We start from the raw sequence: 13,815 nt of genomic DNA on the forward strand, positions 1-13,815 counted from the left end.
GTTTGTTATTTAGAAAAAAAAAAGGTTAAAAGCAAATGTAAAATTCTAGCTTACCTTTTCACAATGACAAAGTTTTTATTTATTAAACTATAGCTTACTAAAGTGAAAATTAATATTTTTATAAAGTCAACTCTTTTGTCAACTAAATTATTAAGTGGCATTTATGGAACAATTATCTTTCAAAAACAGTTTAGAAAATTATAAAACTTGACACCAACCGGTCCGGTTCACGTGTCTGGTAAACCAAACCGTTGAAAAATGATATTTTTGAACTGTAAACAAAGATAGAACCTCGAACCCATTGCCTTATCCTATACCACACATCTCACTTTCATACTTCACTTCTTCAAACACACACACATACAGTTATCTCAATATGCTCTAAACTCTAACATATGTCACAACTCAAAATAATCATATGAACAATAATAGTTTGCCAATGGCTTTGAGTTCCAACTTTTATTATGCATCTTCCTTGTTTGGGTTAACATCATCATCACCCTCATCAAATTCAGATGATTTGCCTAAACATTCTTTTTTCGTTTCAGCCCGGTCATCTTCTGCGCCAAAAGCTCGGTTCGTTGCTCGTCGGACCGAATCCATCTCCGTTCGACAACTCGAACGCCCTCTAAGTAATGTTTTACCATTGCTTATTTTAATTATACGTTTTTTGTTTGTTTACTATTAGTTAATTTATGATTTAATCTAAATTTAGCTAGCTTTGTTACGGTCACGATGCTAAGCACAAAAAATAAATTAGTAAACGCTCATAATAGTTTTGGGACTCATATAACTTTAAAAAACATATTTAAAACGATGTGTAGTAAAACCCGCGTGGTGCGGCTACGTGTCGACGCAAATTTGGTTGGTGTCGGATTACAGTATCGGAACTAAACTAAAAAATTAATTTGCCAACTTCCAAACACAACAAATTGTCATGTTTAAGACAAAAAAAATGTCTTGATGAAAATAAATTCGTCACCACCCAAATACAACAAATTAGCATATTTAAGAGAGAAAAAATTGTCTTGATGAAAATAAATTCATCAACGCCCAAATACAACAAATTAACATATTTAAAACAAAAATAAAATGTCTCGGTGACATGGCATGACCTGGGCCTGCCACATGGTCCACTGAGTGATATGCGCTCCACCGACATCTTCGATTGAACTGTTAGTGATTTTAATCAACTTTACCTAAACTAGAGAATGTAGAAACAATTTGTTAACTAGGTCATCTGATATTGCGCCATTGTTCATGACAGTGGAGTATATGCGCCTTCCTGCAAGTCAATACTCCGTTCTGGATGCGCAAAGGATCGAGAGGATTGACGACAATACTTTCAGGTGTTATGTGTACAAATTCAAGTTTTTCGCCTTTGAGGTATGCCCTGTTTTGTTGGTTCGAGTCGAGGAGCAGCCTAATGGCTGTTCTATTAACCTCTTGTCTTGTAAGGTAATTGAAGTATGCAAATTTTCATTTTTAACATATTATTTTGTTGGATCTTGTAATGTCATTAATCTTGCATTTTTTACTTGTTGCAGCTTGAGGGATCTCCAATTGTGGTTGCACAAAATGATAAGTTTGATGGTGAGCAAAAAACTTAGCCTTAGTTTTATTATTAAAGTGGGAATATAATGTTTATAAGTTATATTGCATAATCCTTTTTCAGGACTCAATTGACACTGATTTGGTATGGGCATGCAGCTTCTATGGTGAATAGAATATCATGTGATAGTAACCGGAGCAATTCATCCACGCAAAATCTCACGTCGGACACAGTTATCGAGGTGATCATGACGCTTAAACTCTAGTAGTATAGTTATACCTCTTGTTTATTATTGTTTTCTTATAAATGATTAAACTTGTTACTGGAAAACTCACGTGACCATCAAACCTCTGCTAACCAATGAGATAAAGTAAAACACGGTTTGTGTATTTATTGTTTAGGTTAGCATTGATATTCCATTTCCTTTCCAAGCAATCCCGGTTCAATCCATTGAATCAAGTGGCACTCAAGTCCTTGAACAAATACTCAAAATTATGCTTCCCCGGTTTATGGCTCAGGCATGTCATACTTTGTTTCCTTTCCTTCTCTTCTCTTTTGATTTTCAAATTACACGATATATATGTATTTTTTTCTATAAATATATGCATGACCGGTTTTTTTTCTTTTGATGTGAATGCAGTTGATGAAAGACTATCAAGCGTGGGCGTCTGGTGACACCTCAAGGCAGCCTCTTGGAACTGGTAGGATATAAAATGATAGAGATATGATATGAAAAAACACTTTTTTATAGCTGCAAGTTTATTGTTTTTTTTTCAACATTATGGGATGATATGAATTTATTTTTGTGTAGAATCAAAGTTTTATATTTAAGCTGTACTTGTTTTATTTGATGGAAAGTATCCCTAAGATTCATATCTTGGGTAGTTTAGCCAAGCGCCCTTTAAATTTGTAATGTAATCTTTCAATAACGAGTTGCTTTAAGTTTTACGAACACAGCTACCGCCACTAGTAGTGGATCCATAAATTTTTAGAATGGTGTCCTTCTTCGAAAATGTTTGGTGAAATTGGTAGTTGAGTGTACCGAATATGTATGTAGAACCTTAAAGGTCAATTGTTAGATACTATATAGCACAACAAAGAAATTTTGATACCATAATGGTTATGAGAAGTTTAGCCTCATAAATGTTGCCCTACGTGTGTAAAAAACTGAAAAACCAACTTTAAACCAAAAAACCTTAAAAACCGAGTGGTTCAATTATATGCATTATAATCGAAAAGGAACAAACTAAACTATTATAAAGCTACATATTTAATGAAATGTGTTAATTGGTTTTAGCCTTAAGAGATTGATCTATGGAGTATTTAATATTGGTTGTAACAGTTTATTGTCCTCTTGGGTAATTTGACCAAATGAGACTCAATTTTCCCAATCACAAAAGTGAACCAAAAAACCGAGCACATCTGTACATAATCTAACCGAAAAGCCCAACCATCTAAAACTTCAAAACCGAACCCAAATGGCTTCTAAGGAGCAAAACCAAAGCACCCTTAGATGAAAGAAGTAAGTACTTTTTATATTTATTTGAGCTCTTTTTATTAAACAATTAATTCTAGTATTTTAATGATTCCTAGGTTTAAAATGAAACAACAATGGGGATGTAGCTCAGATGGTAGAGCGCTCGCTTAGCATGCGAGAGGTACGGGGATCGATACCCCGCATTTCCAACATTTTTATTTTTTTCATTTTCATTTTTATTTTTGTTTTTTATACTATTATTATTAACATTGATTGACTTGATTGTTTTCATATTTGCTAATTGCTATGGTTAACTGCATCTGGACATTTCACATTATTGGGCTCATTAACAGTTAACTGCATTTGGACCCAATATGGACTCCTTTTCTTTTTTTTTCTTTTTTTTTGTTCTCTCTTGATATTATAAATGACCCATGATTTTATTATTGTTTCCAAGATATGGTACATTCTCCACTCAAAATTTTGATTTCATCATAATTAGTCCCACTTACATTTCATTGGCATTTAGAATTGGGATTGTTGTATTTTCCAATGGTATTGGGATCTATTTTTGATATTAAAAAACCTACAAAAATATATACGCAAAGATGAGTTTATGAAAGTGATCATTGCGAAGCGTGCATGCGAAGAATCTAGGATGTGATACGTATTAGGTGAGGGTGTATACGTTGATATAATTGTAGGTGTTTCTAGGTGCGTTGTTGCTATAGTTTGTATGCACCACTGGAATCACAAGGCACATGGATCGTTTATGCGTCAAACAAGGACATTTTGGATGTAGTTTAGAAGTATTGTTCTAACAACTTTATACGTTCCATTGCAACTAGTTTTAATTGTATAGTTGGAATTGGACATAACTTTTTTTTTTGTAATATGAATTTTTTAAGGCCATGAAATATATAAAATTATTCAAGTTTAAAAGAAAGTTTACTGGACCAGATTTAAGTAAAAATTAAGCCGGCCAACAGTCTAACAATGAAGGATGTTTCAATTTGCCCTTTCAGCCTTTTTTTACTTCTCTATAAATTGCGATATTGTTATCGTCTTGGTTTTATCATAGAAATAGTGTGATCAACTGTCATTGATATAAAACACTTAGTAGTATTCTTAAGAACAAAAGATTTTAATATGTATAGAGACAACATACGTTATGTAACTTTATAAACCAAATTAATTGAACACAAAGATGGATATAATATATGTACTATGATATTTTGTAACTAAAGGGGCTTTCTCTTAAAAAGTATCCAAAAAGAATACTAATAAAGAGGATGTAATCTATTATTGAAATAAATCTATAATAGAAAAGTTAACCAATCAATAAACAGGACCCCTTTCTGTGAGTGGGAGAATTTAAGTAGAGAAAAGTTTACCTAAATTAAGATTATATTGAGTGGCCAAGCTACATGCCACATTATTATACCAAAATATTGTATGTGGAAAATAGTATATATAAATAAAAAGCAAACATGATCATGTATGACTTGTGCATGAGAACAAGTAATAGCACAAGGGTCCATGAAGCATGGACTATGGGGGTTTGTGAATTAGGGGTAAGGGGTGTCCATTGCAATGAAGACAAATGCATTGGGATAAAATGGAAGCAAACCTTTATTTCCTTACACATGCATGTTATGTTAACCATTTTGTCCATGCATGATGCATGCATCCACATGTTATCATCACCATTCTTGCTATGGTTTTAGCAAAACTACATCTCCAAGAAGCCAATTTAGATCAATCATTCCATTACTTTGGACATTGAGCTTTTGGAGTTAATTAGGGTTGGTCTACCATGAAGAATATACATAGATCAACTTTGGTAGAAAAAATGGTGGTTTAATTGTTTTTGGGATTTATGAATGAACTGATGTGTGTACTATATTTAACATCAATAATAAAATTGTTTTAGGTGATTTGAAGTGTAGTTTATGTTTTAAAGCACTCTTAATCAGCACCCGAATCATATCAAGAACGTCTTATGTGATAATTGATGCGAAAAATCCAAATTAATACGGATGGATAAAATCTTTATAACAAATAGTAGATTAAGGAGGTTATAATTTATGTTCAGATTTGGTTATTATTGTTTATAACAGAGCAATTTATGATCGAAAGTACTTTCTGTCACATCGTTTATTCAAGTTAAGTTTCATTAACTAAGATACAATTGCTACTCAGAATATTGAAATTTATAACAATTTTAGTACCGGCCCTTATAGAATATATGATCATATGTCATAATCTAAACTCCTATAAAAGCATATTCAAGTAAAAAGTAAAATATGTAGTTTAAATGTGGAACAATGCTTTTATATAAAGATATACTTTAATTATAACTCTCTGTTAAGTTAACGTAAGACACTTATATTATTTGAACATATTAACTCATTTAACATGTTTACAACTTGATTACAACCCGTAAATTTGTTTGACTCATTTAGATAAGTGGACTTAATGGATCGATCATGTTCAGTTTACACAATTTTAAGTTTGTTTGATTAAGATTGATAACATCTTTGATACAAATGAATAGCAACGATTCAACACACATTCACACCCTAGAATTAACAGATTAAATTCGATCTTATCACTTATAACCTACAACCATTCTAGATCGTCAAACAATCTTGAGTGGTCCTAGTCATTGTTTCATCGGTACCAATCTTGACCGATCCCAATCAACTTTGATCGATATGAATATAGACACGTGAAGATATCGATTCTTATAGATATGATTAGAATTGATGCCAACAAAGCATGATAAAGAGTGAGAAAAAGGATTGGTGTAAAGGGGATATGGAAAGAGTTAAGAAGGTATAAAACAAGATGAAAAAATGATTGATAGATGAGTAGGTATTTTTGCATGGGCAAGGTTAAGGGCTAAGTGATGTTAGGTAGCCATGCTATTTTCTGCCTGGGGGATGTTCCCTAGCTTTATTTTATGTAACTATTTTCTATCTAAAATTAGTAAATTTACAAGGTCTAGATAATATTGTACCTTATGGTACTGGATGATTAAGCATTAATTGAGTTGCTTGATTGTGTTGTTGGATTAAAAAGAGACCGATCAAGGCTTTATAGAATATGATTCTTGTGTGATAGTTGTTACGTATTTGTCTTATGTATTATAATTAAAACAAAAGATATGAATATTGTTCATTGTGATCTTCTCATATCTGGACCATTCACAAACAGCCTTATCGGTTCACTGGTCGGATCACATTCAAAAGCTGAATAATGTTATAAAAATAAGAAAGAATTAAACATCTGATTGTATAACAAGTTTTTTAAACAAGTATAAATGTTTTTATTTTATAGGTGGATTTACAATATTATTAAGCATGAAGTCTTAAATAAACATATTTATAGAGTTAAAAGTAGTGTGTGTATATCCGACCGCCCTGTCTGATTCCCAATGGAACCAATCAATTTAACTACACACAACCAGATCGCTTGTGTGTTTGGTTTCTCTTTCAATCCAAAAACACTTGCTTATTAGGTTCCTATAGTTCTCTACTTATTTTTTTATAATTTAAATTACGTGCTCAAAACAAATATAAATTGCTTTTAAAAATTACCAATACTTCATATATTTTTAGATTATATACTTCTTATGTAAGGATCAAAGGATGTATAGGTTTATGTACATAGTATACCATAAAACTAATATGTTTATATGCATTATCAAATTTCATATCGTTACATACACATGTGAAAGCTACATTACACCAACATGGTGTAGCTCACATTACCTATAAACAAACAACCAAAAATACTTGTTCACACAAATACATGGCTTGTTTTATGTTCGGTCCAGATAATTCAAGTATGACACATTGACACACCACCAAGATCAAAATGAAGCATAACTTTCAGTTAGTTAGTTAGTTAGTTATGGCTTAACCAAACATCGGGTTCGGTTAAGTCAGTTAACGTGATTGCGGTTGACTAATCGATTAAATGCTCACCACTAATATTTTCACCATCTAATTCTAGTGACTCATAAATTTATGGGACTTGATTTGTACACTATTATAATTATTTTATACGCCAAAATAACCGAATATGATAAAATTGTTGTATCGTCTTCTTACATCTTGTAATTTTGGTCTAGGAAATAAATTTAATAACCTCTCTAAATTTGTGACTTCACTTGTAAGAAAGCACACATCATATAATGATTTTTGTTGATATAAAATCAAACCTTAACCAACTACATTGTCTTAGGATAGATAATACACGTGTGTCGTTGTGGTATAGGTTGGTATAATGACTCAGTTTGAACTAACAATAACATTGTGGGCATTGGGCAAACCCTACATATAATAAAACATGATTATCCTGAAATGAAATAATTCATAGTGTAAAGTGATATACTTTAAATTCATTAAGGTTATTAACAATATAGAGTTTAAGAGAGGGTAATTAGATATGTATCACGACGAATCAAACGCCATAGATTAGTCGATCTCTCATAGATCACATATCATAATTCTTTTGAAAAAAAAGGTTTACTAGTTCAACTTCTTGTTTTTGTCAGGTAAAAATTATTAATAAGATTGTGTACCAAATTTGAAAGTTATATATGTAGGGGATGATGAAGAAGAAGGTTGGTGTTCCACGTATTACGTGCTGCCACATAAGACATATATGATTTAAATTAGAACTACTTGCAGCCAACTCGCTAATTGGAACTGTTATTTGTAGTAGTCCATAGTTTTTGTTTATTTAAAAATATAGATCAATATCCATTTTGTTAAAACTAGTATAATTTGAAGAAAGTGAGAATAAAAAATGAGCATTTGATTGCAGAGCACGTGGTGGATGGTTTAGCTTGTTTCCCCAAAGAAAAGTGATGTATCTAGAGTATAGAGGATGATGAAGGGTACATACTACCAACATGATTGATTAGGCCACCCCAACTCATGGCACCGGTACCACACCGCCGTTACATTACATTAGTCAAATCTTTAGATTTAGATTTAGATTTAGATTTAGATTAGCCAACCCTCCTGGTTTCACTCCTTAACATGACCAAAATCATTCATTATATTTTTATCTTCTTTTCCTTTTACAACTTTTAAATATGTAGTTTGTTAATAAGTACTTAAAATATCATACTTTGCATCAAATTATACATGGTCTAACCCTCTTTACACTACTTGAAGAAACACTAATCGACCCCGGGCAGATTACGGATAATCTGGGGGTTAAATAGATGTTTCCCACGAGGGTTAGTTCCGGCAAAGATGGTTGTTCTTCTGATGACCTGCAAAACAGACCGTGAGCTCGTCACTGAGAAGGGGGGGTACCTCCTTGTGACCACCCTCCGGCGTGAGAATCAGACTAGATTGCTCTTGAATATAAGTGTATATTAAGAGAAATGTCTAGAGCAGATATCAGATAGTATATGGAGATATAAGATAATGATACCGTTCCAAGGTGTTGGAGTATTTATAGCCGAAGGTAGGTTTCCAAGCAGGTACAGCCGGCTGAATAGTATTCCTGTTCTACCAACTGTGAGCTACGCACGTGCCATGCTGATGGTTGGTGGGTAGGCAGCGGCTGATAGTGACCAGGCCGGCTGTGTACTATTCCTTTTCCACCAACTGCAGGCTATGGACGTGCCCCGACAGGGGTTGGTGAGTAGGCAGCGGCTGATAGTGACATAAAGTAGTAGAGCGTGCTGCTCGTCGTACTGTTGTCAGCGAGCTGTCGCTGCTTTGGTCAGATCTTTTGTACTATACCTTGGCAGGTACAGTACAAAAGGTCCTCCAGTAGCGTACGGACTGGCTCATTTGGGCGGGAGTTTCCCGGCTTTGTGTGGGAGTATTCCCGGCTTGCTCACTCCTTCAGGTGACATTACTGAATTATTTAAGAGTTTGTGCCTTGTGCGTGTAGCCTTGCTGCGCGGGTAGCCTTCCCTGATGGCTAGTATCCGTTGCTGCGGGAACAGGCGGAGTACGTCGACCATTGGGAGGCTTTTCCTGCGGGAACAGCTTGCGTACTGCGCGTAAGGACGTCACGTCTCTGAGCATGGTGGGTCCTGCGGATCCAGTTGGTTTTTGCGCAGACGTCCCTCTTCAAGGTGTTGCGAGTTTAGTCTTTGCGCAGACGTCCTTGAAGGTGAGTCTTGCGGGTCCAACTGCGCAGACGTCCCTCTTTGAGGTGAGTCTTGCGGGTCCAACTGGGCTCTGCTGGGACCTACCTCTTCAAGTCCCCCCAGTCCAATGTTCTTCTCATGAATTGTTAATAAGTGAGGTGAACTTTTGGACTTAAGTAAGGGGTTTTGAAAAGGGTTTAGTTTTAAGGTTTTCCATGGGGATTCTTCCCACGGAAGTCCTAATGTCACGTGCAGAAATTCCCGACTTTTCTGCTTGATCTTTGGGTATGATGCGGGTAGGTCTGTAACCTCCTCGCAAGTCAGGAGCGTTGAGTTCCAGTTGTGTAGATTCTCCATGAGGTTTTGGTAGTTTTAAACATAGTAATCAATGTTAAACAACCAATTCCATCTTGGAGCTTCAAACAATCTAGTTCTCGACGTTCCCGCTATGCGGGGATGTTATTTCCGTTTCCGCAAGCATGGCCCAGAAGATCCTTCTTGGTTTCAATTCCCTGCGGAGTGCTAAGTATGTGAAGGGTTTCGCCTTGACACTGTACCCGCACTCGTCTTATAGTTACTTTACTTCCAAGGTATTCCTGGCTTCAATTCCCTGCAGGTGCTAAGTATGTGAAGGGTTTTGCCTTGACACTGTACCCGCACCTGTCTTACGGTTACTTGGTTACCAAGGTAAGGGGGTGTAGTCCCTCTTTAATCTTTTTGAATCTTTTTGAAATTCGAAGAGTTGGTGAAAGGATAAGAACAATCTAAACTGTTGAAACGTCGTCCGACGGTTTCTTCTGACAGTTTCAGGACGTGCAGGAAGTTATGGCGACGTGACAGTATATGGTCGTTCCAGACGCTTTTTCAGGCGCGTGGGCACGAGTTTTCGGGCGCGTGGGTGCGAAGTTTACGGCGCACGTCCTGTCAACAGCCGTTGCCAACTTGCTTTTTCCACGTGTCATAGTTTCATTGCACCTGCGTTTTCCTCTCTCTTCCGCATTAAATTCATCGCATTCATTGCGATGAGTATATAAAGGGAGGAGAGGATGCATCTCAACTCACAGTTTCACTTTTCTTCTTCTAAACGATTTCCGGCGAATACTCTAACTTTTCTGTCGAGCATTCTCCTGAAATCGTTCTTCTTTACATCCAAAACATGTCTTCTACTCGTGATCCTGAGGTTACTGTCGAGGAGTCCGATGTATACCTCGAGAATCCTTCGTCCACGTCGGACAAGGATGACAAGAGTACTACTGGTGAGTGCCAGTGTGCTCTTTCCGTCGACGCTTATCAGTACATCGTCAAGAAGTTCATGCTCGAGCCTTTCGAGCCTGAGTTTCCTGGGCCTCATCAGACGGTGTACGATGCCCCCAAAGTCAAGATAGGGGTATATGTTGCGTTCTTCGTCTATGGGAATCTCAGGTTCCCGTTGACGAAGTTTGTATACCGTGTTTTGGAGAGACACGGTGTGCACCTGACGGAGGTACATCCAATGGCGATCGCCAAGATCCGTCATTTTGAATGGGTATGCCTCATTCTTGGTGTGGAGCCCCACGTCGACCGCCTGATGACCTTCTACTCCTGGAGGTGCATCCAGGGCTGGTACACCATGGTCACCCGGATCAAGGGTTTGAAGATCTGTGCTACCGAGCGCAGTCTTCGGTCTTGGAAGCGGGAGTTCTTTTACATCTCTGCCCGTGTCGTCCCCATAGCGATGACATTCAAGAACGGGAGAGCACTTCCGAGCCTTCACGCCTCCAACTACCAGGAGGCGGAATGGTTTTCCAAGATTTCCCGGATCCAGACTCCGGTTTACCGCTTTGCGGAGTCCGGGATGGTTATGCTCGGGATGAGCCGGGTATGGAAGGATGCTGGGGCGGTGGCGCCACAGATTCCCATCGTCCTCGAATACGGTTTGAACTCTATCCCGTACGGTATGCTTCATATCTTTTTGCTGATTTAGGGTTTTTCTTCTAACTGTTTTGTCTTTTTATTTCAGAGGGGAATAACTTGAAATCACTCCTGCATCCGCGGGAGGCTAGTGGTCCCGCTCGGCTGGGTACTCGTGCTCTTGATGAGAACGAGTTGCCCATCCTCGAGCAAACGGCAGATCGGTTTGTGGAAGCCTACCCACCAGGCCACGAAATTCTGAGCGCCACGCGGCCAGGTAAGGAGTTATTTAACCCTCGCCCTCTCAATGCTCAAACCTCTGCTGGAATTTCTCTAATTATGTCATCTTCTGATGAGGAATCCGCAGATGGTCCTTTCTTCGTGAGGAAGAAGGCTGCTGGCGGGAAAGGTAAGGCGAAGGTTGCCTCCACCGCCGATCAGGGGAACCGGTCTGAGTCGGAGACTGAGAGCGAGGAGGCGGCGGGGAACCCTGGTGGTGTTGAGACCACTGTTCCGGAGGTTGAGACAGCTGTCACCTCCGAACAGCCCCGTACGACGACGGTGACCGGCGTGAAGAGGCCGGCTCCATCGGGTTCGTCCCCGCCTGTTCGCACCTTCAAGCTCAAGAGGACTCGTAAGTATAAACTTTATTTACTTTAACTGCATATCTTTCCACCATTATACTTATATATCTTTTCTTCGTGCAGGCGTGGATGCTACCGCATTCCAGAGTGGAGCGGGGAGGAGCGTTTTCTGGACCCATGACGGTAGGTTTGGTCAACCTACCCGAGGCGACGACCCAGGCGGCTGCGCCTGTTTCAAGTGTTGGTTCAGTTGCTCATCCCGTTGAGGCAACTGTTCCAACTGTGACGTCGTCTCCGCCGGCTGTCAGTGCCATATTCACTGAGTCCTTCACTGAGCCGGCGGTGAGTTATTCTGCAGGTTCCTCCGCAGCGGCGGCCACGGTTGTAAGGACGTCACGTCTCTGAGCATGGTGGGTCATGCGGATCCAGTTGGTTTTTGCGCAGACGTCCCTCTTCAAGGTGTTGCGAGTTTAGTCTTTGCGCAGACGTCCTTGAAGGTGAGTCTTGCGGGTCCAATTGCGCAGACGTCCCTCTTTGAGGTGAGTCTTGCGGGTCCAACTGGGCTCTGCTGGGACCTACCTCTTCACTACTTGAAAAAACATTTGCAAATTAACATATGACGGAAAGCAGAACGGCCAGTGACTGCGATTGATATGGCCGTACATTTTCAACTGCTTAGATTATGTCACAGACATAATTTGCGGTCCAAAACAAAATTCTGCTTCGTAAATTTAAACATAAGAAGGATTAGTAACAAGATGTTTTTTTTACTAATTTGAAAAGTTGTTGAGGTGTAAATAAATACATCATAATGAAATAAAGATTCTCATAGTCAACTATTCTACTGTTGGAAGTAAAAGGAGTTTCAGTAGAGACTTCTTTGTTTCAAGATTATCTAGTTATTAAGATAATATAATTAGTGATCAAAACATCATTTTTTGCACCCATTCTCTCTTTATATCTTTAAAAGGTGGTCTACTTACTGGTTCCAAAAAAAAATTCTAGTTTATAAATCTAATCATGAGAATAATTAATATTTTATTTTTTTGTTATTAGTTTGAAAAGTTTGTGAATAATAAATAACCACAATTAATTATATAAACATCACATGGCACTAAATTTATGATTTCCCACATATCATACTTGTATACTACATGGCCTTATTTCTTAGATATTTTTATTTTGTAATATTTTATAAATATTGTATGTGTATTGATATTAGTAACGATAGCAATAAAAGGTGTGCATGATTTGTGCACAAGAAAACTAATGCTTATGAAGTAAAAACATAACAGGATTAAAAAATTATAGTGTAAAAAGATTTGTCATGTGTAAATCAACCTTTTCTCGTATACATAATCTTTTATAACACTATAGGATCGTAAACATATCTTTTATGTACAAATTATTATATATAACAAACATAAGGGTTACTATAGCGGAAAATTCATTACTCACAATGTACTCGACTCAGTTTAAGTCTTATCCTCTTTTATATTATAATGTATGTTCTATAAAATGATCATACAAATTTAGAATTCAAGTAAAAGTGGTAAACCACATTTTTGTTATTGAGTTTTCAAGAATGCCCAAAGAAATCGTGGATTAAAAGTAAATCTTCCTTTATATCAATGTGTAATTGTGTAAAATATGTGTTATTTTTTTTCCTTATAACATAAATTAGCCGTTTAATAAAAAGTAATAGCTAAGGTTAAAAATATCACGTCTGATTGCAAATCTTTTATAGCTTACCAAATATATCTATGGCTTCCAATTCGATACTTAATTTTTTAATGGAAAAACAAGCATGCTTAGTTTTAAAAAAGTATAAATACAAATTTACACATGATTTTTAACAATAAAATATTTCTTTATATCATAATAGGTGGTTTATCCAGAACAAATAATGGCAAGCGCTCTTAAAACGTCACTCATTCAGCATTTGATTTTATCGAAATTAACAATAACATATCGTTGTTGTGTGAACAATTACATATCTCTTGATTTTATCTGAGATCCTCCCATATGATCTCATTTTTTTATATAAACGAATCCGTTCAGCCAAAAACGAGCTCAAGTTTTTTCTACGTACAAAATGATTTTAAACCAAGTCAAAGGTCCTATATTTTTATTTTCTAAAACCAAACTAACCTAATTCTGCTCGTGAACAACTCTACAACTAAAT

The 13,815-nt window shown here is 36.8% G+C and overlaps 1 protein-coding gene and 1 non-coding gene across 3 annotated transcripts; both read left to right on the top strand.

Moving 5' to 3' along the window:
• Positions 1–432: 432 nt before the first annotated feature.
• On the top strand, positions 433–2,271 carry LOC143618551 (uncharacterized). 2 transcript variants are annotated; one of them, XM_077090727.1, is made up of 6 exons: positions 433–632; positions 1,268–1,458; positions 1,548–1,593; positions 1,711–1,793; positions 1,954–2,070; positions 2,193–2,271. In XM_077090727.1, the coding sequence occupies exons 1-6, from the start codon at positions 440–442 to the stop codon at positions 2,262–2,264; spliced, it is 702 nt and encodes a 233-aa protein (XP_076946842.1). In that variant the 5' UTR covers positions 433–439; the 3' UTR covers positions 2,265–2,271. The 2 variants fall into 2 exon arrangements, with proteins under 2 accessions (XP_076946842.1, XP_076946843.1); XM_077090728.1 differs by having other exon boundaries at positions 1,984–2,070.
• An 894-nt stretch (positions 2,272–3,165) lies between these two features.
• Positions 3,166–3,238, top strand: TRNAA-AGC (transfer RNA alanine (anticodon AGC)). Its single transcript has one exon. It is a non-coding gene; the product is annotated as a tRNA-Ala (tRNA).
• The last annotated feature ends 10,577 nt before the right edge of the window (positions 3,239–13,815 follow it).

This window comes from Bidens hawaiensis, unplaced genomic scaffold, assembly GCF_021521415.1.
Source record: "Bidens hawaiensis isolate Kalapana, Puna unplaced genomic scaffold, B.hawaiensis_p1.1 tig00002338_1, whole genome shotgun sequence".
In the NCBI taxonomy this organism is placed as follows: Eukaryota; Viridiplantae; Streptophyta; class Magnoliopsida; order Asterales; family Asteraceae; genus Bidens; species Bidens hawaiensis.